The 25,427-nt window shown below is 43.9% G+C and overlaps 1 protein-coding gene across 1 annotated transcript; it reads left to right on the top strand.

Annotated features, from left to right (window-relative positions):
- The first annotated feature begins 2,368 nt into the window (after window positions 1-2,368).
- On the top strand, window positions 2,369-25,176 carry LOC149472055 (tapasin-like). Its single transcript, XM_089693359.1, has 5 exons — window positions 2,369-2,717; window positions 12,193-12,522; window positions 15,978-16,277; window positions 16,509-16,610; window positions 20,406-25,176. Exons 1-5 carry the CDS (start codon window positions 2,672-2,674, stop codon window positions 20,690-20,692), a joined length of 1,065 nt encoding a protein of 354 aa, XP_089549485.1. The 5' UTR covers window positions 2,369-2,671; the 3' UTR covers window positions 20,693-25,176.
- Window positions 25,177-25,427: the final 251 nt, after the last annotated feature.

The raw sequence follows: 25,427 nt of genomic DNA, 5'->3' as shown, positions 1-25,427 counted from the left end.
ATACAGTGACAGTGTATATTTTTTATCACTGTATCAGTGTCATTGGTTCCCACAAAGTGTCATTTAGTGTCAGACTGTCCACCGCAATATCTCAGTCCCGCTCAAGTCGCTGATCACAGCCATTACTAGTATAAAGAAAAATAAATTCCAGTACATATACCATAGTTTGTAGATGCTATCACTTTTGTGCAACCTGATTAATATACGCTTATTGGAATTTTTTTTAGTCAAAACATTTGTAGCAGAATACATTTTGGCCAAAATTTATGAAGAAATTTTTTTTTTAATTTTTTCCGCACCGGCACCTTGGTGATCTCTGAGGATTTTTGACGGAGGAGAGAGCTGTATGTAAACAATGCAGGTCTCTCCCCTGTCAGCTCCTGCACACTGCTTTGTATGGCTCTGCATAGCACAGCCATACAAAGCAGAGTGCTTACAGTGAAACACAACACAGCTGCATTGTTTACCAACAGCCCTCCTCCCTGTCAGTTTGGGCACACTGCTCTGGATGGCTGAGCACAGCCATCCTGATCAGTGTGCTTACAGTGAAGCCCACACCCCCCGCCCCCTAGTAAAACACTCCCAGCACACAGTTAACCCTTTGATCGCCCCACATGTTAACTCCTTCCTGCCCAGTGCCATTAGTACAGTGTCAGTGCTTTTTATTAGCACTGATCACTGTATTGGTGTCACTGGGGATGTCAGTGACACCAAGTCAGCTCCCCCCCAGTGTCAGACTGCCCGCCGCAATCCCGCTATAAGTCGCTGAACGCTGCCATTACTAGTATAAAGAAAAACAAATTCCAGTATCTGTACACCTTAGTTTGTAGATGCTATAACTTTTGTGGAAACTGATTATTATACACTTATTGGGATTTTTTTTTACCAAAAAAATATGTCGCAGAATACATTTTGGTCTAAATTCATGAAGAAATTTGATTTATTTTCATTGGATACGTTTTATAACAGAAACCAAAAAGTATAGTTTTTTTTTTCAAAATCGTTGGCTTTTTTTGTTTATATCGCAAAAACATAAAAAAAACACAGAGGTGATCAAATACCATCAAAATAAAGCTCTATATGTGGGGGAAAAAAATAATATAAATGTGATTTATGTACAGTGTTGCATGACCGCGCAATTGTCAGTTAAAGTAACATAGCGCCGTATAGCAAACAAACGGCCTGGTAAGGAAAGGGGGTGTAAATCCGGAGCTGAAGTGGCTAAAATGGTTACATTGTATCTCTTGCTGCGAAGACATGTATTTCCTATGTTCTTCAGCTCCATCTAGTGGACATTTATTTATTAATTTCAGGTACGTATATAGTGCCATCAATTTACACAGCACTTTACATATATATTGTACATTCACATCAGTCCCTAACCCTCAAGGGGTGTACAATCTAAGGTCCCTAACCCTCAAGGAGTGTACAACCTAAGGTCCCTAACCCTCAAGGGGTGTACAATCTAAGGTCCCTAACCCTCAAGGGGCGTACAATCTAAGGTCCCTAACCCTCAAGGGGTGTACAATCTAAGGGCCCTAACCCTCAAGGGGTGTACAATCTAAGGTCCCTAACCCTCAAGGGGTGTACAATCTAAGGTCCCTAACCCTCAAGGGGCGTACAATCTAAGGTCCCTAACCCTCAAGGGGTGTACAATCTAAGGGCCCTAACCCTCAAGCGGTGTACAATCTAAGGTCCCTAACCCTCAAGGGGCGTACAACCTAAGGTCCCTAACTCACATTCATACATACACATACTAGGGCCAATTTAGACAGGAGCCAATTCACCTACCAGCATGTCTTTGGAGTGTGGGAGGAAACCCACGCAGGTACAGGGAGAACATGCAAACTCCAGGCAGGTGAAGCCATGGCTGGGATTCGAACCAGCAGCCCTAGTACTGCCAGGCAGAAGTGCTAACCATTTAGCCACTGTGCTGCCGACATACAGCAATATTTTACTAGTGCCCATAATAAAATCTCTTTGATTCAGAAGAAAAAATAGCCTAAAGCTCAATTTTTTTTGCCCAGTTCACAGAGATTGACTTTGAAATTGTGCGACTTCACTTTAAGTCGCACGATTTCAAAGTCTGGATGTAACATTTTTTGCCCAGTTTGCAGAGATTGAATGTACATGCAGAGTTTCTGGATAACACCCCGGTCACATCGATCCTCACTTTGAAATCGTGAGACTTTACTGTAAGTCGCATGATTTCAAACTTGGGATGTCATTGCAATTTCAGGTGCGATTTGCAAGTCATCTGACACAGACGTCTATGCAAATCGCACCAAAAGTAGTTCATGCACCACTTTAGAAATTGGTGTGACTCCGACCAAGTTGGAACCGCAGCGGCATGACCGCTGTAATTGTAGACAATAGGGTGCGACTTGGTATGAAATTTGCAAATTGCATGCCAAATCACACCCAAGGCGACCGGGGTCTTAGTGTTTATGCCATTTTTTTTTTAATAGGCTCCAAGGCGTTGGCGGTCTCTTGTGTGCAGAACAAGACCATGAAAGAATGAATGAACAGCTTGGCAGGGCTGTGTGTTTCTCCCACATAGTTTCCTGCTGGCTCATCATGTTGGGAAGTGTGCCAGAGGGTCAGCTCTTCCGTTTGGAAAGTGAAAGTAGCATGTAGTCGTTGTAACCTCGCCTTTCACAAAGCTGCAGCTATGAATATTCTGGGAATTCTGCTCCTTCTCTTTCTACGCCAGACTTGTAAGTAGTTATTACTTTTTATATTGGATTTCCAGGAGAGGGTGGGGGAGTTCATGTAACTGCAGTGATTGGATATAATCTATAGTAAGGGTCTCTGACCGCTCTGATCAGGGATGGCCAAGCTATGAAATCCTGACTGTTCTGTATCTATTGCGTCATCTCCATTCTGGGACTCCGAAGCAGAATGTCCTTTATCTTCCCCTATCCACGGTTTGCTTGATATTGGGAAATTAAAGTGGATAACAGTTTATGGTCTGAATGGCCCCTTCAGTTCATTCACAAGGGCCCAGGGCCTGCAGCATGGAAGGACTTTTTTTTTCTAAATCGGCTCGCAGGAAAAATGACACAAACTTCCGGAGCCGTGTTTCCTAATAACATTTCCGTTCCGGCTCACAATCCCTGCTGGAGGAGTGATATCAGACAGCCACTTCTTCACTGCCGGCCTCTTTTAGTGGGGTGGTTGTCTCCCATGAGGAATTAGGCCCCTCTCACACTAGCATCTCATAGTGCAAGGGGCCTCTGAGGACCCTGATGTAAAGGGGAACTCTGGTGTAGGAGGGAACACTGCGGACTCTGATGTAAAGGGGAACTCTGGTGTAGGAGGGAACACTGCAGACTCTGACGTAAAGGGGAATGCTGGTGTAGGAAGGAACACTGCAGACTCTGACGTACAGGGGAACTCTGGTGTAGGAGGGAACACTGCAGACTCTGACGTACAGGGGAACTCTGGTGTAGGAGGGAACACTGCAGACTCTGATGTAAAGGGGAACTCTGGTGTAGGAGGGAACACTGCGGACCCTGTTGTAAAGGGGAACTCTGGTGTAGGAGGGAACACTGCGGACTCTGGTGTAAAGGAGAACTCTGGTGTAGGAAGGAACACTGCAGACTCTGATGTAAAGGGGAACTCTGGTGTAGGAGGGAACACTGCAGACTCTGATGTAAAGGGGAACTCTGGTGTAGGAGGGAACACTGCGGACTCTGATGTAAAGGGGAACTCTGGTGTAGGAGGGAACACTGCGGACTCTGATGTAAAGTGGAACTCTGGTGTAGGAGGGAACACTGCGGACCCTGTTGTAAAGGGGAACTCTGGTGTAGGAGGGAACACTGCAGACTCTGATGTAAAGGGGAACTCTGATGTAGGAGGGAACACTGCAGACTCTGATGTAAAGGGGAACTCTGGTGTAGGAGGGAACACTGCGGACTCTGGTGTAAAGGAGAACTCTGGTGTAGGAAGGAACACTGCAGACTCTGATGTAAAGGGGAACTCTGGTGTAGGAGGGAACACTGCAGACTCTGATGTAAAGGGGAACTCTGGTGTAGGAGGGAACACTGCAGACTCTGATGTAAAGGGGAACTCTGGTGTAGGAGGGAACACTGCAGACTCTGATTTAAAGGGGAACTCTGGTGTAGGAGGGAACACTGCGGACCCTGATGTAAAGGGGAACTCTGGTGTAGGAGGGAACACTGCGGACTCTGATGTAAAGGGGAACTCTGGTGTAGGAGGGAACACTGCGGACCCTGATGTAAAGGGGAACTCTGGTGTAGGAGGGAAAACTGCGGACCCTGATGTAAAGGGGAACTCTGGTGTAGGAAGGAACACTGCAGACTCTGATGTAAAGGGGAACTCTGGTGTAGGAGGGAACACTGCGGACCCTGTTGTAAAGGGGAACTCTGGTGTAGGAGGGGACACTGCAGACTCTGATTTTAAAGGGGAACTCTGGTGTAGGAAGGAACACTGCAGACTCTGATGTAAAGGGGAACTCTGGTGTAGGAAGGAACACTGCAGACTCTGATGTAAAGGGGAACTCTGGTGTAGGAGGGAACACTGCAGACTCTGATGTAAAGGGGAACTCTGGTGTAGGAGGGAACACTGCAGACTCTGATGTAAAGGGGAACTCTGGTGTAGGAAGGAACACTGCAGACTCTGATGTAAAGGGGAACTCTGGTGTAGGAAGGAACACTGCAGACTCTGATGTAAAGGGGAACTCTGGTGTAGGAGGGAACACTGCAGACTCTGATTTAAAGGGGAACTCTGGTGTAGGAGGGAACACTGCAGACTCCTATTTAAAGGGGAACTCTGGTGTAGGAGGGAACACTGCGGACTCTGATGTAAAGGGGAACTCTGGTGTAGGAGGGAACACTGCGGACCCTGATGTAAAGGGGAACTCTGGTGTAGGAAGGAACACTGCAGACTCTGATGTAAAGGGGAACTCTGGTGTAGGAGGGAACACTGCAGACTCTGATGTAAAGGGGAACTCTGGTGTAGGAGGGAACACTGCAGACTCTGATGTAAAGGGGAACTCTGGTGTAGGAGGGAACACTGCAGACTCTGATTTAAAGGGGAACTCTGGTGTAGGAGGGAACACTGCGGACCCTGATGTAAAGGGGAACTCTGGTGTAGGAGGGAACACTGCGGACTCTGATGTAAAGGGGAACTCTGGTGTAGGAGGGAACACTGCGGACCCTGATGTAAAGGGGAACTCTGGTGTAGGAGGGAAAACTGCGGACCCTGATGTAAAGGGGAACTCTGGTGTAGGAAGGAACACTGCAGACTCTGATGTAAAGGGGAACTCTGGTGTAGGAGGGAACACTGCGGACCCTGTTGTAAAGGGGAACTCTGGTGTAGGAGGGGACACTGCAGACTCTGATTTTAAAGGGGAACTCTGGTGTAGGAAGGAACACTGCAGACTCTGATGTAAAGGGGAACTCTGGTGTAGGAAGGAACACTGCAGACTCTGATGTAAAGGGGAACTCTGGTGTAGGAGGGAACACTGCAGACTCTGATGTAAAGGGGAACTCTGGTGTAGGAGGGAACACTGCAGACTCTGATGTAAAGGGGAACTCTGGTGTAGGAAGGAACACTGCAGACTCTGATGTAAAGGGGAACTCTGGTGTAGGAAGGAACACTGCAGACTCTGATGTAAAGGGGAACTCTGGTGTAGGAGGGAACACTGCAGACTCTGATTTAAAGGGGAACTCTGGTGTAGGAGGGAACACTGCAGACTCCTATTTAAAGGGGAACTCTGGTGTAGGAGGGAACACTGCGGACTCTGATGTAAAGGGGAACTCTGGTGTAGGAGGGAACACTGCGGACCCTGATGTAAAGGGGAACTCTGGTGTAGGAGGGAAAACTGCGGACCCTGATGTAAAGGGGAACTCTGGTGTAGGAAGGAACACTGCAGACTCTGATGTAAAGGGAAACTCTGGTGTAGGAGGGAACACTGCGGACCCTGATGTAAAAAAGGGCACTGCAGGCTATGATGTAAGGGGGGGGCTTTGGTGACCAGAAATCACCTTACATGAGAGTTCCCCTTTACATCACGGTCCGGAATGTCCCCCTTACACCAGAGCTTCTCTTTACATCAGGGTCCTCAGGGGTCTCCCTTGCACAGAAAGGGAGGAACCCTGCAGATTCTGATGTAAAAGTGAACTCAGAGGATTCTGATGTAAGGGGAACTCTGGGGACTCTTGTGTAAGTGGGGGGAGGCCTCTGGTGACCAGAGACCCCCTTACATCAGAGTTCCCCTTTACATCACAGTCTGCAGAGTTGTTCTTTACATCAAAGTCTGCAGCATTCCCCTTTTACACATATAAATATACATATATAAAAATATTTTACTAAGAAAAAAAAAGTCGGTCTGCCCTTTCTTTCTTTTTCTGGGGGGGCTCTTCAGGATTCCGTCTATAGACTCCTGCTGCTGAGATGTAAATCTGGCCCTGCCACTACATACAGAGTAGCAATCTTCCGGGTTGTGCTCGAGCATCTTCCTCTCTAGTCATGTGTGGTTCGTTTAGTTTCGAATTCAGATGAATTTTTTAATTATTCGGACATTCAGATGTCTCCAAATTTCTGAATTACATTAGCAATGAGTCTGAGAAAAAACAAAATTCTGATTCGAATCGAAATTGAACTCGAAAAGAATATAACATAAAAGTACAGAATAGTATAGATTAGAATAGAATAGACAAAAGAAAAGAATATGATAGAAAAGAATAGAATAGGAAAGAATAAAATAAAATAGAATACAAACAATAGAATGGAATCCAACAGAATATAACTCTCTTCTGAAATTGAATTTGAATTCGAAATTCAAACTGAATAAATTTGAATTCGAATAGAGTAGAATATAATAGAAAAGAATAGAACAGAAAAGAATGGAATAGAAAAAAAACAATAGACTAGAATAAAATGGAATATAACTGTTTTTTGAATTTTTAAGAGAATAAATCTGAATTTGCATAGATTAGATTAGACTAGAAAGAAAAGAATAGAATAGAAATAAACAATAGAATAGAATCAAATAGAATATAACTGTCTTCTGTAATTGGAATTTCAAAAAGAATAAATTTGAATTTGAATAGAGTAGAATAGATTATAAAAGAATAGAACAGAAAAGAATAGAATGGAAAAAAAACAATAGAATAGAATAAAATATAATATACATAGCTGTCAAATTTCGAGGAGAATAAATCTGAATTCGAATAGAATAGATTAGAATAGAAAGAATAGAATTGAAAAACCAATAGAATAGAATCAAATCGAATATAACTGTCTTCTGTCAAACAGAATAAATTTGAATTGAGTAGAATAGAACAAAAAAATAATAAAAAAGGAAAGAATAAAGTAAAATAGAATAGAATAGAAAAAAAAAATAGAATAGAATCAAATAGAAGATAACTGTTTTTTGAAAATCGAATTTCAAACAGAATAAATTTGAATTCAAATAGAGTAGAATAGAGTATAAAAGAATAGAACAGAAAAGAATAGAATGGAAAAAAACAATAGACTAGAATAAAATAGGAAAATAAATCTGAATTCGAATAGAATAGATTAGAGTATAATAGAAAAGAATAGAAAAGAACAGAATAGAATAGAAAAAAAACAATAGAATAGAATAAAATAGAATATAACGGCCTTCCAAAATTTGAATAGAGTAGAAAAGGATAGAGTAGAAGATAAAAGTATAGAATATAAAATATGAGGTGTGAGATATATATTCCCCTGCCAGCAGCTCGGCATTGACAGCTTACTTCTGGGTTCCACCAAACAGAGGTTCAGTCCAAACCCCAAACACAAACCCCTAGCTGTGATCACTCAGATCTGTGCTCTGCTCTACAGGAAGTGGCGGCAGGACTCCAGTGTAAGGTGGATGTTTTCATTCCTCAGCTAATATATACATAGGAAGGAAAAGGGTGTAGTCATGAAGGAAGAACAATTTGATAATTCAGCATTACCACCCCAAGTGTCTACTAATGTCTGACCTTTGTTTTTGCTGTGTTTCCATCTCGATCTATAACAGAAAGTGAGAGAAGGTCCTTCAGAGTAAGAAATACTTTCTTTTAGATAGTTGTCACCACATAGGTGTTGCCTTTGGAAGGTTTTCCCTTTATTCCTGTCCCGTGACAACTCAAAAGTTTAACTTTTTCCAGACTTTCAGTCCTTGTGAGGCCAATGGTCACCTAGACAAATAGAGAAGACCTCCCAATGGAGACACAGACAAAATGAAACCAGACAGGGGTTCTAACCTTTCTCTACTCTATCCAAAGCCAAATACCAGATGCCATTAGATGCACTTTTAAGTATCCTTTAACCGCTTCCATGCCGCCCTATAGCAGAAATACGTATATATATATATATGTGATTTTGCAGTTTCTGGGTAAGGGGTGTGCATGCGCCCTACCCGCACTGCCTATTTGTTGCATAGTCTGCTTGAAAGGGTATATAGCAGCGTGCAGAGACTCCTCAGAATTTCTAGTGTTAATATGGTTACACCCCTTTAGCACCTGATGGATAAATGCATGCACTAGCTGTTGGGATTTGAGCACAGGGATCTCTTGTTTGCTACCCGCACCGCCATTCGCAGCCTCGGCTGTCAATCACAAATTCTCATCAAGAACTTCAAGGAGAGAGGTTCAATTGTTGTGAAGAAGGCTTCAGGGCACCCAAGAAAGTCCAGCGAGCACCAGGACAGTCTCCTAAAGTTTTTTTTTTTTTACTTCAAATCATTTGTATTAATCGTTTCTTTCATTTAAAAGTTATACAGTTTATCATACGTTACATACATGCATTTTCTTTTTCCCAACCCCTTCCCTCCCCAAAAAAACAAAAACGAAAAAGTATTCCTCGCAATTAAGCCCCACCCACTCCCACCCTCACAGACAAAAATATATAGAATACATTGTTGTACTTCTACATTATTTATCCATAAGGCTTAATGCCAATCTAGAGGATACATTCCATGGTCTCCATATCTCTTCACATTTCCCAACACACCCCCTCCTTTCATATATTGATTTTTCCATTATTAATGTACTGTTCACCATGTTTAACCAATCTTCATAGATAGGTGTGACGGGAGTCACTTTGGGTGGGGAGCCCATGGAACACAGCCCCCTTTGGAGGTGTGGGGAGACCTCTGTCTCAGCTCCCCATATCCCTATTATGTGTAAATCACCCTGTGCTTGTTAGGGGTACAGGGTGAAATGTTCTAATATTGATGTGGGGGTTGTTCATTGTTTACTGCCATGTGGTCCCATTGTTCTATTGTGTGTCTTGCTTGGGAGCAAACTATTATGGGATGTATGTGTTTGTGTCTTGGCTTGGTGGGGGGTGTTTCCAGCAGCCCTCCTGATGGGACTGTCTGTTGGTGTGTGTCTCTTGTTGCTAAGTATAGATTGCCCCGCCCTGTGTCATTATGCAGGGAGGTTGGATTTGTCCCCTGAGTGTATAAAAAGCCAGTTCAAGTTTCAAATAAAGAGTTTGACCAAACAAGACTGGTGTCATCTAGTCTTGTTTGGTCAGCGGTGGTGTCCGTGGATCTGTGTTCGGACAGGGAAGCCGGAGTCTAACGGAAATACCCTAGTGCAGTCGGGGTCCAGGTCCGTTACAGGAGGCACAGGGGATATCCATCTCTGAGCAATCAGTTTTATGGCCAAATATAGACATCTCTCCACTGCTAGATGTATAAAATAAGACATTCCATGGACCATCTCCTAAGTTGATTCAGCTGCGGGATCGGGGTACCACCAGTGCAGAACTTACTCAGGAATGGCAGCAGGCAGTAGTGAGTATATCTGCATGCGCAGTGAGGCAAAGACTTTTGGAGGATGGCCTGGTGTCAAGAAGGGCAGCAAAGAAGCCACTTCTCTCCAGGACAGGGACATCAGGGACAGACTGGTATGCTGCAAAAGGTACAGGGATTGGACTGCTGCCTGGGGTAAAGTCATTTTCTCTGATGATTCCCCTTTCAGATTGTTTGGGGGATCCAGAAAAATATTGTTCTAGAAAAAAAAGTTGAGCTCTACCATCAGTCCTGTATCATGCCAACAGGAAAGCATCCTGAGACCATTCATGTGTGGGGTCGCTTCTCAGCAAAGGGCGTGGGCTCATTAACAATTCTGCCTAAGAACACAGCCATGAGTGAAGAATGGTACAAAAAAAAATCCTTCGAGAGTAACTTCTCCCAACCATCCAGGAGCAGTTTGGTGAGGAACAATGCTTTTTCCAGCATGATGGAGCACCTTGCCATAAGGCAAAAGTGATAACTAAGTCGGGAACAAAACATCAAAATTTGGATCCATGGCTAGGAAACTCCCCAGACTTTAATCCCATTGAGAACTTGTAGTCAATCCTCAAGAGGCGGGTGAAAGAAACCCCCCACAAATTTTGACAAACTCCATGCATTGATTATGCAAGAATGGGCTGCCATCAGTCAGGATGTGGCCCAGAAATTGATTGACAGCATGCCAGGGAGAATTGCAGAAGTCTTGAAAAAGAAGGGTCGACACTGCAAATATTGACTTTTTGCATAAACTTAATGTAATTGTCCATATTATTATTGTTATACAGAATTTATATATTATTATTATTATACAGGATTTATATATTATTATTATACAAGATTTATATATTATTATTATTATACAGGATTTATATATTATTATTATTATTATACAGGATTTATATACTATTATTATTATTATACAGGATTTATATACTATTATTATTATACAGGATTTATATATTATTATTATACAGGGTTTATATATTATTATTATTATTATACAGGATTTATGGCGCCAACAGTTTGCTCAGCACTTTACAATATAACGGGAGACAATACAGCAACAGTACAGTTCAATACAAGAGGGATTGGAGGGCCCTGCTCCTCGGAGCTTACAATCTAGGAGATAAAAGCCGTTGATACTTGCTTACAAAGGCCCTGGCTCCCAGGTTCACATGTTGGTAGAGTAGGGACAGGTACCCCACCTGGCAGGCACAGAACTAACGGCAGGGAAAGGTTCCTAATGAGGAGGGAAATTGTAAGGCTCACAACCTCCCTGGACTTCTTACTTCTTGGGCACAAGACGGCCAGGCTGAATTATGCCTCTCAATATAAAGTACAATACAGTTACAATACAATAAAATACAAGAGGGTTAAGAGGACCTTGCTCATAAGAGCTTACAATCTATTGGGGCGATACAACAGGTTATAACTGTGGGGGATTGAGCTGATGGAAGTGATAAAAGTTTAGTTGGTGGCATGATAGGCTTCCCTGAAGAGATGAGTTTTCAGGGATCACCTAAAGGCAGCCAGAGTAGTGGACAGCTGGACATACTGAGTTCCAGAGGATGGAGAGGCTCTGGAGATGAGCATGGGAGGAGGAGACAAGAGAGCTTGAGGGCAGGAGCTCTTGGGGGAAGCGAAGAGGATGCTATTTGTGATATTTGGAGACAAGATTGGTGATGTAGCTGGGTGCAAATTGGTGAATGACTGTATTTTGAATTTGATTCACTGGGCAATCGGAAGCCAGTGGAGGGATAGGCAAGGAGTGGTGGCAGACACTGAGCGGTTGGTAAGGTTCTGGCACCAGCATTCATAATACACTGAAGAAAGGATAACTGATGGAGAGTTAGGCCTATGATAATGGAGTTACAACAATCAAGGCAAGAGATAATAGGAAAGTGAATAAGTAGCTTGGTGGTTTCATTAATAAAGGGGCGAAATTTAGAGATGTTACAGAGGTGAAGTCTACAAGCCTTTTGACAGTGATTTGGTGCCAAAAGGAGAGGTCAGAGTCTAGGATTGCACCTAGTACCCCAGCTTGAGGGGAGGATAGTTGCATTATTAATCTTGATGGAAAAGTCATGGAGGAGGGCACAAGTGTGTGTGTGTGTGTGTGGGGGGGGGGGGGAGATTATCAGCTTGGTTTTAGAGAGATTTAGTGTAAGAAAGCCATATGCCAATATGTCAGTTAGTAAATTAGTAAGGCAAGAGGATATTGAAAGAGTGAGGTGAGGAGTAGAGAGATAGATTTGGGTGTCTTCAGCATAGAGGTGGAATTGGAAGCCATGGGAGGTTATTCAGTGACCAAGAGAGAAGGTATAGATAGAGATGAGAATGGTCCAAGAACATATTAGAATATTATACATACCAGAAGTTTACATTATCTTTTTTCCTCACTCTCCTCACAGGTGCAGCAATGGAACTTTACATTTCTCCTACTCAACGGACATTTAGAGGCTCTAATATTGTCCTTGGTTGCACCTTCTCAATGGACGGAACATCTGTGGAACCTGCATACTTTATTATAAAATGGTACTTCAAGAAAAAAGAAATTCTGACATATGACAATGAAGGCCTCAGTCTCCAGCCTCGGATGTCATTCAATGATTTAGCTGTGAGAGATGGAGATGCTTCTCTATATATATCCAACGTGACCATCTTTGATGACGGGACCTATACCTGTTCTGTGACGTACAACATGGAGAAAAAGGAGAAGGACACTCAGCTGCAGATAATGGGTAATGCTTCCCTGTGCTACCTAACATATATAAATAAGGCATGAATGAAATCCTGCACTGATGGCATGACATGGGCCTCTACATGAATGGTCCCTGCATCACACATACAATACTAACTACATATAGGCTGGGAGGGTAGGTAGGCCCAGGCGGTAGGCACCCAGAAGGAAGGCACGCGCACACACAGTGGTTGACATGCAAAGGTAAATTGTCAAATGTTCCTGAAACAGTAACAGAGACTTTCCAACAGTATCGAACGAGTTGCAACTCTCGCAGCAGTATGCAGGGCTTGCGGGTGGAGAGAGCGATACAGAGGTCAGCTACAACAAGTGCAGAGAGTGACTGAGAGGCAGTGCTGTAGCAGAAATTGCAGAAAAGTTCCCCAATGAGCTCTGACCACAGTCCATATGCTGTCACTATTCCTCTGGAGCCTTTCCCTGCTCTAGAAACACTCTCCCTGATAGACGGGTTCCTGTCCCTGACCTAGCCATGCACAGAATGCACACCTGCAGTTAGCCAAGGCTTTTTGTAACCTCTGCCTTCACTAGAGATGGCCACCTGGGAAGGCAGCATCCAATCGGACAGCAGCCCACCTGATGACGTACAGAGGCAAAAGAGGAAAGAGCATCTCTCCTGTCCTCCACTCTCCCTGCAAGGTGATTGCAACAGTGCCACCTGTGTAGGGAGGTCAACTTGCACCTGCCTATATACTAAACTAATGCAACAGATAAATGGTATATGGTGGCAGGGTCTTGGGAAGTAGCTGAAGGTTCTTTTGGGCTTCCAGGTATTGAGGCAGAGGGCTGTGGTAACCTGAGCAGAAGTTGTGAAAAAGATGATATAGCTCACTCTCCTTGAGTCTCATATTTGTGTAATAAAAGCTGCCTTACCCTATTGGATGCCTCTGAACTGGTGGGGCTCCTGGTCAAAGGTTTCCTTTCTTCTACCAAAGTAGCTGCAGAACCTGCATTGCAAGTCAGTTGAAGGATGAAACCATAAGAGTGCAGTACACATTGCAGATCTTTCATCCAACAAGGTAGTTGGCGTTCCCCATATTTTTCTTTCTCTATTGCCTCATTCTGCCAGATGTATTTTTGGCTTAGATTTTGGTGCATCTCCTGGGTCTTGCCGCTCTTTAGATCCCTCTACAGAGGCCATGTGCCTAAAACAGTATTCACATAACGCAGCATCATCCACACATGTAGGACAGACAGCCAACATTAGAGGCGATTTATTCTTCCAAAGCAAAATACACCGTTGCACAATAGTACTGACCAGTATTCCAATGTTTCTCTTCTCTCACAGTTTCTCTGCCTCGTTTAGTTGATGTGACCCCAGTGCTGACAGAGAGGGGCAGGGAAGGGGTACACAAGGATACTGTGTAGGCTCCTGGTGTCCTCCCTAACAACATGATGTAAATGGTTGTTAGGATGGCGGCAGCTAAAAGGTTGTGTTGATGCCCAATGAAAACCTGTGGCTCTGTGTAACTAAAAGGTAGACTTGTTCCACCAGCTACATGCTGGGTGTCCAGTGCGCTCCTGTACCTTTAAGGAGGGGTGGGCTCCTTCAGGTCCATCGGCCCTTGGTCTATCCATTAAATACATGTGCCTCTAATATGGGGGCTCTTAAAATTGGAGAGTTAGGAACTACAGAATATCAGGGTGCCGTGATGTGGCCAGGGGCGGACTGACCATTTGGAAACTTGGGCACTGCCTGAGGGCCCGGGGTCAGTAGGGGGCCCATGAGATGCCCCTGGTACCTTTTTCATAGGCTTTTTTTATTTTGGGCAAGGACACAGGGGTCCCATGATCCCCTATTGCCCGGGGGCTCCATGAGTTGTCAGTCCGCCCCTGGACGTGGCTCTATAGCTTACGCATGTATTTGCAAATGTGTGCTAACTAAACCCCTGTTTTTAACGCATACTGTTAGACAGGTTAATTCGGTTTATTTGCAAGCTGGCTGGCAAGTTAGAGCTGGGAATTTTTCTTTTTTGTTGTTTGACATTGTTTCACCAGCTGCCTTGGATAAAATTTCTGGACAATTTTAAGCATTTTGCCAAGGCCACCCTTAAGAGAACTGAAGGTACCCTGGTTGAAAAAGGCTGCGCTAAGTACACCACAGTCGTTACTGTTTTTTCCTTATATCTCAGCCCATTGTTCTTGCTAATGTACCGTGCACTGATAATATAGTACTTACTAGTAGGGGTTCCCTTAGATCTAATAGTTATTATAAAGGTTCCGCCGTGATAAAACAGCTGAGAACGGCTGGTATAGAGTATATTTTTACTTGTACATCAAGAGGCAAAATCAATTTATCTTAATACAGTTTAAACACATTCAAATTTTAAGTTGTTTAAGTGTGCCATGTAAATGTTTAAATGTGCCCTAGAAAAGTGACAACTTAACACAATAAAAATTTGAGTGGTTTTGAATGAATATTTAATAGTTATATTGATTTATAATATTAAACTGAAAATTATGACAAGTTTACTTTTTATAGATAAAAAACTGGAACCCATCCCACCTTGTATGACACTTGTATCAATGTTTTGTGTCATGAATGGGTAGCACAGTGGCTAAATGGTTAGCACTTCTGCCTGGCAGTACTAGGGTCATTGGTTTGAATCCCAACCACAGCACCACCTGCCTGGAGATTTCATGTTCTCCCTGTGCCTGTGTGGGTTTCCTCTGGGTACTCCGGTTTCCTTCCACCCTCCAAAGACATGCTGGTAGGTTAATTGTCTCCTGTCTAAATTGTCCCTTGTATGTATGAATGTGAGTTAGGGACCATAGATTGTACAGCCCTTGAGGGTTAGGGCAGGGGTGTATTTACCACAAGGCAATCAAGGCATTTGCCTAGGGTGACATTTTTTAAGGGGGCAGCACTGCCCATTGGAAAAAGGGACTTATACAGCATGGGGACCAGGTGGGGTCTGAGAAAGGCTGTGGACTGCTTGATGGTGTATGCAAAGCCCGACTGTCATTCCCAGGGATGTCCAGAGCTGTAAATGTGAGTGTCTGTCTCTGTCATCAGGGGGGAGGGTGTTACTGAAAGGCTTTCTCGGGTGGGGAGATGATGGGGCAGAGGTGTTGTTGGTCACTGTCAGGCTCTCTCCCTGGGAATTGGAGGGGGAGGGGGTCTGGTGTTGGTTGGTGTAAGGCTCTCTACGCCAAGCAGGGGGTGTCCAATTTTTGTGTTGCCTAGGGCAGCACAAAACCTAAATACACCGCTGGGTCAGGGACTGATGTAAATGTACAATATATATGTAAAGTGCTGCGTAAATTGACGGCGCTATATAAGTACCTGAAATAATAATGAATGTAATAGCAAACTGTAACCAAAACTTTGACTCTTTTTAGTGTCGGAGACAAACGATCTCTGTCAGGTTTTCATCGATGGGCTTGTAAAAAGATTTATAAAAATTTTAAATATTAATAATATTTTCTTTTCAATAGCTTCACCAAAAGTCCTGATAACAAATAAAGTCGTCACTGAGAAAAAAGCAAGCACGATGACCTGCACAGCCACTGAATTCTTCCCCCCGGATATCAGGATTACGTGGTTGAGAGACAGTCAGCTTCTGCAGAACTCGGAATTGGGTGAAATCACATTAAATGACGACAGGACGTTCAGTGTGAACAGCATCGTAACAATCATACCATCCGATGGTGACCGGGAAAGGATCTTCTCTTGTAGAGTCCAACACACCTCCCTGCCCGAGCCTAAGAGGGTGGATTTCCAACTGGACATTCAAAGTATGACATCGTGTTCCTTTATACATTCGCTATATGTTGTATGCTATAGAAATGTATATGTGATCCTGATGATGAGTCCCAGAAGAAGAGACTGGACGGGACTTGACCTATTTGTGGGTAGTACTCCCAGACTTCACTCTAGTGGTACTACCTTACATCGCTACAGAAAATACCATTTTGAGTTTCTAGATGTAAATATTGTTTTTATCTCTTGCATTTCTTTATTTTCAGAAGACACCAACATTGCAATGATATTGGGCTTAAGTGTTGCTGGATTTGTCTGTCTAATAATAGCTGTTCTGGGAATATTGTGCTATAGGAAAAGCAACTCAGGTACGTGGATGTTTCCTTTGTGAAAATATACAGTAGGTCTCTGGTTGTACATCAGTCTTTAAAGCGGAGTTCCACCCAAAAGGGGATGTTCCGCTTTAATGCTTTGTCCCCCGCTCCCCATTAAGGATTGGCACCTTTGGGGAGCTGGAGGGAGGGGGTACCCAAATTTGACATGTACCCGCTCCCACTTCCACTGTCATCGCCTAGAGCAGTGGTGGGCAACCTTTTTTTTCAACTGAGCCAAATCTCGCCAAAACCACGATTGAAATTTATTTTGAGAGCCACATTTTTAAAACTGAAAATACATAGGATGGTACACTGTTTTTAGTTTCAATAAGTTTTTATAGTAATTCATCCCCCATAGTAATTCATACCCCATATAGTAATTCATCCCCCATATAGTAATTCATACCCCATATAGTAATTCATCCCCCATAGTAATTCATCCCCCATATAGTAATTCATCCCCCATAGTAATTCATCCCCCATATAGTAATTCATCCCCCCTATAGTAATTCATCCCCCATATAGTAATTCATCCCCCATATAGTAATTCATCCCCCCTATAGTAATTCATCCCCCATATAGTAATTCATCCCCCATATAGTAATCCATCCTCCCTATAGTAATTCATCCCCCATAGTAATTCATCCCCCATAGTAATTCATCCCTCATATAGTAGTAGTAAGTAAGTAGCAAGTAGTAAGCCAAGTCCCCCCTGTGTCAATTCACTTACCTTTGCTCTGCGCGTTCCTCTCGCCGTGTTCCCGCGCCGTTCCGGTCTTCAGGGCGGACTGTGAGAGGAGCCTAGCTCCTCTCACGTTCGTCACGCTGCCCCGCCTACACACATCCTGACAGCCAATCACTGGCTATCAGGATGTGAGTGGCAGCGAGACTGGCCAATCATTGCATTTGAGCGCGCTGCCCTGGCTGTTTTTTTTTTGGATCACGCTGCAGAGTCCCTGGTGCCCGAGAGGATGGAGGGGAGCGGGCGCCCGGCACACAAGAGCCGCATTAAAGCGTGTAAAGACCCGCATGTGGCTCGCGAGCCGCGGCTTGACGACCACTGGCCTAGAGGATCGGAAGCGGAAGTTGTCCTCCCTCCCTCCCTGTAGTCTTCTGGGGCATGTGACAGGTACCTGCTCCCACTTCCGTGGAGTTGTCCTTCCCCCCTCCCTCATGGTCTTCTGGGACACGTGACAGATCCCAGAAGACCATGGGGCCATTCACAAAGTTCACTCTTCTTGCGCCTGCGTAGTGGGCACCCGGCTGTGAAGCCACAAGCTGTCACAGCCGGGTGCCCACACTATAGATGCCGGCACCAGGGAGAGAAGACGGCCGGTGAAACCAGCCATTGTGAGGACACCGCTGGACCGAGGGACAGGTAAGTGGCTGTATTTTAAAAGTCAGCAGCTACAGTTTTTGTCCGGACCCTACATTCACTATATCCACTCTCCCCGGACCCTACATTCACTATATCCACTCTCCCCGGACCCTGCATTCACTATATCTGGTCTCCCCAGACCCTGCATTCACTATATCCACTCTCCCCGGACCCTACATTCACTATATCCACTCTCTCCGGACCCTACATTCACTATATCCGCTCTCCCCGGACCCTGCATTCACTATATCCGGTCTCCGAGGACCCTGCATTCACTATATCTGGTCTCCCCAGACCCCGCATTCACTATATCTGCTCTCCCCGTACCCTGCATTCACTATATCTGGTCTCCCCGGACCCTATATTCACTATATTCACTCTCACCGTACCCTGCATTCACTATATCTGGTCTCCCCGGACCCTATATTCACTATATTCACTCTCACCGGACCCTGCATTCACTATATCTGGTCTCCCCGGACCCTGCATTTACTATATCTGGTCTCCCCGGACCCCGCCTTCACTATATCCGCTCTCCCCGGACCCCGCCTTCACTATATCTGGTCTCCCACAGTACACAGAACATGTAAATGCAATTATTTTAGTAAATATAAACTGCTAAATACCTTTTCTCATCAGCAGTATATAGCAGTCTTGTGACTTCTATCAGTGTTCATCAGAGCACTGAATAAAGTTTCTAGGAGGAGTTTTCTTTTTGCTCTAGGAGAATGCAGAACCCCTCTGCCTGGACAGTGCTGATTGGCCCTGTGCTGATCACATGCACTCTTCCAAGAAAAAAAAAAACTCTCTAGCAATACACACCAAACTGAGCATGTGCAAAGTGTCTCCACACGATATGTCTTATCAGGAGATAAGACTGGGGCACTGGAAAAAGGGGAGGATCAGAGAAGGCAGGATCAAGCAACCTTTTTTACACAATGCAGAGGATGAACCCCTTAGGTTCCACAATGAGTAGAACAAGCATGCTTTACTGCATACACTTTCAGAATATATCAGAAATATACACTATTATTATTACTTCTTACTCAAATTAGAGACTTCAATCAATTCTGATGGTTGACACACCTTCTGTAAGGATCAAGATGTCCTTGGTTGTTCAGGGAGAATGATCATAGCTGCTCCCTTCCATCCAGTCTCCAACTTTGTGTTGTTTGGCATGGAGCTGTATGATCTCACCCCCTCCCCTTTTACCACCATCAGCCATTTTAAACCAGCTGGGCAAGTTCATTAGCATCTGAATAGTGGAAGCTCAGCTTCTGGCTTAAACCCAGAATTAACCCTTTCTTTCAGATGGTAGCAAAAGTAGATTATTCCATAGATATATAGAAATAAATAAACATGATATATATACACTGTATACTAGGATGCACCGATACCAATTTGTTTTATCAGCGAGTACGAGTACCGATACTTTTGGTCAAGTACTCACCAATACCGAGTACCGATACACTCTATTTCCACTGCTCCAATGCTCTACCTTCTGGTTTCAGCTCCATCAGCTCCAGAATTATATGCAGCTTCTGTGTCCGCCCCTCCAGCTGCCCAATCACAGAACACTTTGTATTATGTGAACCCATTTACAGAACACAAAGCCTTCTGTGAATGAACAGCAGAGGAGAGGTACCGTACATGAGAAGACAGCATCTCTACTCTCAGAGTTCTGGGAGTGCAGTAGGGCTGTACTCCCAGCATTCCATTAAAACTGTCAGATATAAGTAAAAGTGATAAGTCCATGAGGTGGCATGCACCTTATTAGACTTAACTCATAGTGAGACAGCACATTTTAAATACACTTTATACAGAACACATCCATTACTCTTTCAGACCTACAGTATGTTAGCCAGGGACTCCTAGTGATGGATTCAGAGATTACTTCATAGAGTTCTTATCGCAGCTTTATGCCCCCCCATACACACACTTCAGTTTTGTTGCCGCCTCTTTCTGCATACTCCCCATTGTAGCCCCACTGCCTCCTTTCTCTTCCTCCTCCATTCTTAGGAAATGCCTCCTCTCTCCCTCTCTCTACAATCCAGTCTTCCTGCCTTCTCCACCTTTCTCTGCAAGCCCACCTTCTCACCCCCTTTTGGCACACAATGGTGTCTCATTGCCTCCTTTTTCTATCTTTCCTCCACAATGCAGTCCCGTTGTCTCCTCTCCTCTCCCTCCACAATACATTCTTGCTGCCCCTCTCTCTCTTCCACACATAATAACGGGCTGCTGAGAAAACTTACACATTACTACAAATGCTGGCTGCCCCCACCATGGTTTATTTCCTTTTTTAAAAAGATTTGTGTTTTTTACAGACATGTTAACGTTCAAATACATATTTGTGTTTATAAGCACCTATTCTGTACATTAGATGACTTTATAGGGTAATTTTGTTGTTCCAGCACCACGGTCACAAGTCGTACAGGGCCCAGAGTCCAGTGAGGTGGATCATCTCCATTCAGCTGAAGAGCCACTTCATCCAGGTACAGACGAAGAGCATCATATGAAGGATTACCAACATCAGCATCCTATCCCAGAAGAGGCTAATATGGAAGAGGAGCCTGGTGACATTAGACATGATAGTAGGACTCCAGCAGATCTTCCCTTACCACCCACAGAAGAGTTAAGTGCTGAAGAACTGGACAGTTTTGAGTTGATAGACTCTTCAGAGGTGCCTCATTATCCATAGATGATGGACCTCCAGGATTATCCTTCATGCCACAAGGTGGCTGAGCAGAGAGGAGTCTGGTGATACTATAAATAATAATGTTTTCACTCATCACCATACACAAAGACCGAGATCAGTTGGACCACACTGGTGAACTCAGCTCATTAATTGGGAGTATTTGCCCACAGATTCATCCCTATAACATATACAAAACTCAAGCCTTTGGTGGATCTCCCTACATTGGAGTATTAATGCCATGGAAGCTTTCTATTAGTGATGTTCTATCCAATTCTACTCCATTTAAAAAGTGTAGCCCCTCTTTTGGGGGGTTAGGAGGAATGCACTCCCCAAACAGGATATTGAGCTAAACCTTTAGGTAAATAAGTGAACCATAACTTTCGCTATGTGGAAGAGTTGGATGGATAATAGAGCTGGCAGTGCCTCCACCCAGGACAGGGCCTCTGAACAAAGGGAATACCCTTCCTGAGAAATTAACCAGCAATCTCCTCAAAGTAATTGGAAGCAGAAGAACTACTTTAACAAGCATATACAATTAACCATGAAGATATAGATCATGGTTTCTCAACTAGGGTTCCACCAGAAGTTGCTAGCGGTTCCTTAAGCAATGAGAAATTTCTGTCTCTCAGATAAGTTCCCACTGACAACATTGATTTTTTTAGCTTTCTGTAAGGGGGTAATGTAACGGAACCGGATCCCCGACTGCACTAGGGTATTTCCGTTAGCCTCCCGCTTCCTCGTCCGAACACAGATCCACGGACCACCACCGCTGACCATACAAGACAAGACAGCACCAGACTTATATTAAAACAGAAAGTGGACTGCTTTATTTTAACATAGATACAAGATATAAACATTCAAGTGTACAATCCCCCTCCCTGCATATGGACACAGGGAGGGGCAAACCAAATCTAGCAATCAGAGACACATCAGCAGACACTCCCATCAGGAGGGTTGCTGGGAACACCCCCCCACCAAGCCAATACACAAACACATATATCCCATAATAGTTTGCTCCCAAGCAAGACACACAATAGAACAATGGGATACACCAGGTGGCAGCAGGGGCGGACTGACCATTTGGAAACTCGTGCACTGCCTGAGGGCCCGGGGTCAGTAGGGGGCCCCATGCGATGCCCCTGGTACCTTTTTCATAGGCTTTTTTGAGTTTGGGCAAGGACACAGGGGCCACATGATACCCTATTGCCCGGGGGCCCCATGAGTTGTCAGTCCGCCCCTGTCTAGAAGTAGACAATACACAAATCCATACATCCCATAATAGTTTGCTCCCAAGCAAGGCACACAATAGAACAATGGGATTCAGCCACATGGCAGTGAACAATGAACAACCCCCGCACCCCACTTATACATGTCTACTTAATAGCAGGACATTTCACCCTGTACCTCTAACAGGCACAAGGTGACTTACATATAAGAGGGATATGGGGAGCTGAGACAGGGGTCTCCCCTCCTCTCCAAAAGGGGCTGTGTTCCATGGGCCCCCCACCCAAAGTGACTCCCGTCACAAGTAAGTCTTCCCAATGACCACTAGTGTAAGGAGCATTCTTCCCAATGACCATCACACTAATGTATTATGAGTTGTAGATATAGCCATTTTTAGTAGGGGTTCCCTGAGATTGGAAAGTTATTTCAAGGGTTCCTCTGTGCTGAAAAGGTTGAGAGAGGCTGATATAGATGCACATCAGTATAGGAATAATACAAGATTTATATAAAAAAAAAATCATAATGCTGCATACATCCATTATTATCAGCAAAGGGCTGGTGGTATTGTGCCCATGTATCTAGGTATATATAGTTATTGAGAGATACTGTACCTTCATGTGAATGTTGCAGCAAAGTCCCATTGCAGGGGCCCCCAAAGATGATGCAACCTCTGTCTTTGCATCAGAAACCTGAACATAAGATCTGCAGTAATGAGATTACCAAACCAGCCTGGAATGCAATCCTAGTTATCTGACAATAATCATCTCCTCTGATCTGGTATTAGTAGCATGGACATGACATGTGGCTGATACCTTCTCTCTCTCTCTCCTCTTGACCCTTCCAGGATCTTTTCCCAACAACCTCAGAGTCAGGAAGTGACATATATAATCATACATTACAGTGTGATACTAACAGCTGACAGTAGAGGGCAGCAGATCCCTACATAAGCATAGCAGACTAGAATACTGATAACCACTGCCTAGGAAAAGTATGGATTCAGAAAGTAAATTGCCCATCAGCTCGCCTTTGCTGGGTGACATGTTGTGTGAATCCCTGGGATCATTTGCTCTTCTGATTATAAAATGGTTTTGAATTGCCTCTTGTTTGAAGGCGTTAAAGCTAGATTCCAGGCAGACATGATAGACACAAGTGAATGCAGCTAGGCAATCATTCCTAGATTTGTAAAAGTGTTTTTAAATTGAAAGCAGTGTAAGTACCTGGATTGGACCTGGTATCACACTCTTGTGCCCGGTCATAGCGGTGCAATTTGGGAATTGAAATTGCACCTGAAATCTCATCTAATGAATGTGAATGTCAGCGTCTTAACATTTTACGTTTTGGGGCAGTTTTGTTGCGCATTTCTTGTATGACTTTTTCTGCAGTTTTGTTGCAGTTTCACATACCTAGAATATAATGGAAATCGCACTGCAAACTGCAAGAAATCGCGTGATTTTAAATCGCAGCGGTGTGACCGGTGACTTAAAGTCCCTGTGCAGCAGAACTCAGAATGGGAGACATAGAAGCAGCACAAGGAGCCAGTCAGTTCATGTGCTGATCAGAAGCATGATGATAGGAGGATAAAGCTGAGTCACAGAGAGATGAGCTCATCACTGTGATGCTTCTCCTTTCACTGTCCAGTCACAGGCTGGGGGTGGATCCACGATGACCTGGGCTCAGAGGAAGTGGGTTGAATGATGCTAGCCTTCTGAATGGTGGGATTTAGTGACAGAAAAAAGTACTGTAGGGGAAATCTTTGGACTGAAGCTGAATAAAAATTGTTTTTCTTATTTAATATTTTCTTGGGCTGTTCATTTTTATGTTTATTTTGGCTGGATATCTGCTCTAAAGCTAAACAGCTAAATACACAGATAAAATATGTATATGGATGCCGTCTAGGGATTTGTATTTCTGTCCATCCAGTAATAACATTTAAACTGTTCTGCCAAAACAGTACAGCCCTGTCACTGCAAAAGGGTTAGATGCAAGAGACTGATGACCTCATGTTTCTGTCACTCTGCCTTCTCCTCCTATCAGCATGCTCCATGTCAGCACAAAAGCACTGCAGCACACCTGATTGGCTCCTTGTTCTGATTCTCCCTTTCTCAGTCTGAGCTTGGCTCTACAGGGAGTGCGAGAGGCTGATAAAATTCAGGTACTAACATTGCTGGCCTTTAAATTAAAAAATATTTAATGAAGTATTCATGAATACAAATTTGCCATCATGTGTGTCTTTATTTGTGTCTGGAGTTCAGATTTAACTTCGGTCATCTGGTGGAGCAACACGTTACATTTAGCAACATGTTATGTTTACAGTTTATAGTATACAAATTATTTGTTTACAGTATTTATTTTGTAAATGAACATTTTATACAAGGTGCATCCATGACACTCATCTTAAAGCGGTATTAAACCCCAAACCAAAAATGGACTGCATTAGTTTTCTTTTTTAGTCTTTTTTTCTCTCTATTTTCACCTGGTGATCTGGCCAGTAACACACCTCCTGTATTAGCGTGTCCCCACTCTGGATGAAGGAGCACAGGGGGCACCTTTGGACAGCAGCATTGTCAGTCTGGGCAGGGTAGATGGACTAGCAGATTTAGATACACTAACAAATCAAAGCCAAACTCCAGCTCACACTGTATAATCAGTTACAGCAAATCATGTTTGTTCCTTTTGGGATAAAGGTTTTCCAGGAATAAATAAAAGCTGATCATTGTAAGCACCCCTGACAGTGGTAAATGGCTTGTGTCAGGATTCTAACTGCCACTTTTGCTTTCGTAAAGGAAGTTGAAGAATAATGGGTGTACTGGCAGGATCCCTAGGTGAAAATAAAGGAAAAAAGTCCATCTAAAGAAAAAAAATGCAGCCATAACATCTAAGAATCGGTAAGCACTCCAAAGACATGCTGGTAGGTGAATTGGCTCCTGTCTACATTGGCCCTAGTATGTGTATGTATGAATGTGAGTTAGGGACCTTAGATTGTACGCCCCTTGAGGGTTAGGGACCTTAGATTGTACACCCCTTGAGGGTTAGGGACCTTAGATTGTACACCCCTTGAGGGTTAGGGACCTTAGATTGTACGCCCCTTGAGGGTTAGGGACCTTAGATTGTACGCCCCTTGAGGGTTAGGGACCTTAGATTGTACACCCCTTGAGGGTTAGGGACTGAGGTGAATGTACAATATATATGTAAAGCGCTGCGTAAATTGATGGCTCTATATACGTACCTATAATTAATAAATAAATAAGCTGCCAGATAACAAATACATGTTTACTTTTGGATTCAATACAACTTTACACCCCGGTCACATCAAAGCCCATTTTGAAATCGTTCGACTTACAGTGAAGTCGCACGATTTCAAAATCGGTTGACCTGCCAATTTGATTGCGATTTGCAAGATATCTGACACAGAGATCAATGCAAATCGCACCAAAAGTAGTGCATGTTCTACTTTAGAAATCGGTGCGTCTCCAACCAAGTCGGAACCGCGCCGCTATGACCGCTCTAATTGCGG

Source organism: Staurois parvus, unplaced genomic scaffold (genome assembly GCF_062004578.1).
Source record: "Staurois parvus isolate SC_StPar_1 unplaced genomic scaffold, SC_StPar_1.0 ptg000024l, whole genome shotgun sequence".
In the NCBI taxonomy this organism is placed as follows: domain Eukaryota; kingdom Metazoa; phylum Chordata; class Amphibia; order Anura; family Ranidae; genus Staurois; species Staurois parvus.
Note: the sequence above shows the minus strand (reverse complement) of the source record. Positions and strands in the feature narration are given on the sequence as shown.

Excerpts from the sequence above, each read along its gene's own strand:
- LOC149472055 (XM_089693359.1), top strand. The coding sequence starts at position 2,672 with ATGAATATTCTGGGAATTCTGCTCCTTCTCTTTCTACGCCAGACTT. Across the intron at positions 12,523-15,977 it reads CACTCAGCTGCAGATAATGG|CTTCACCAAAAGTCCTGATA; the intron begins GTAATGCTTCCC and ends TCTTTTCAATAG. Across the intron at positions 16,611-20,405 it reads CTATAGGAAAAGCAACTCAG|CACCACGGTCACAAGTCGTA; the intron begins GTACGTGGATGT and ends TTGTTGTTCCAG.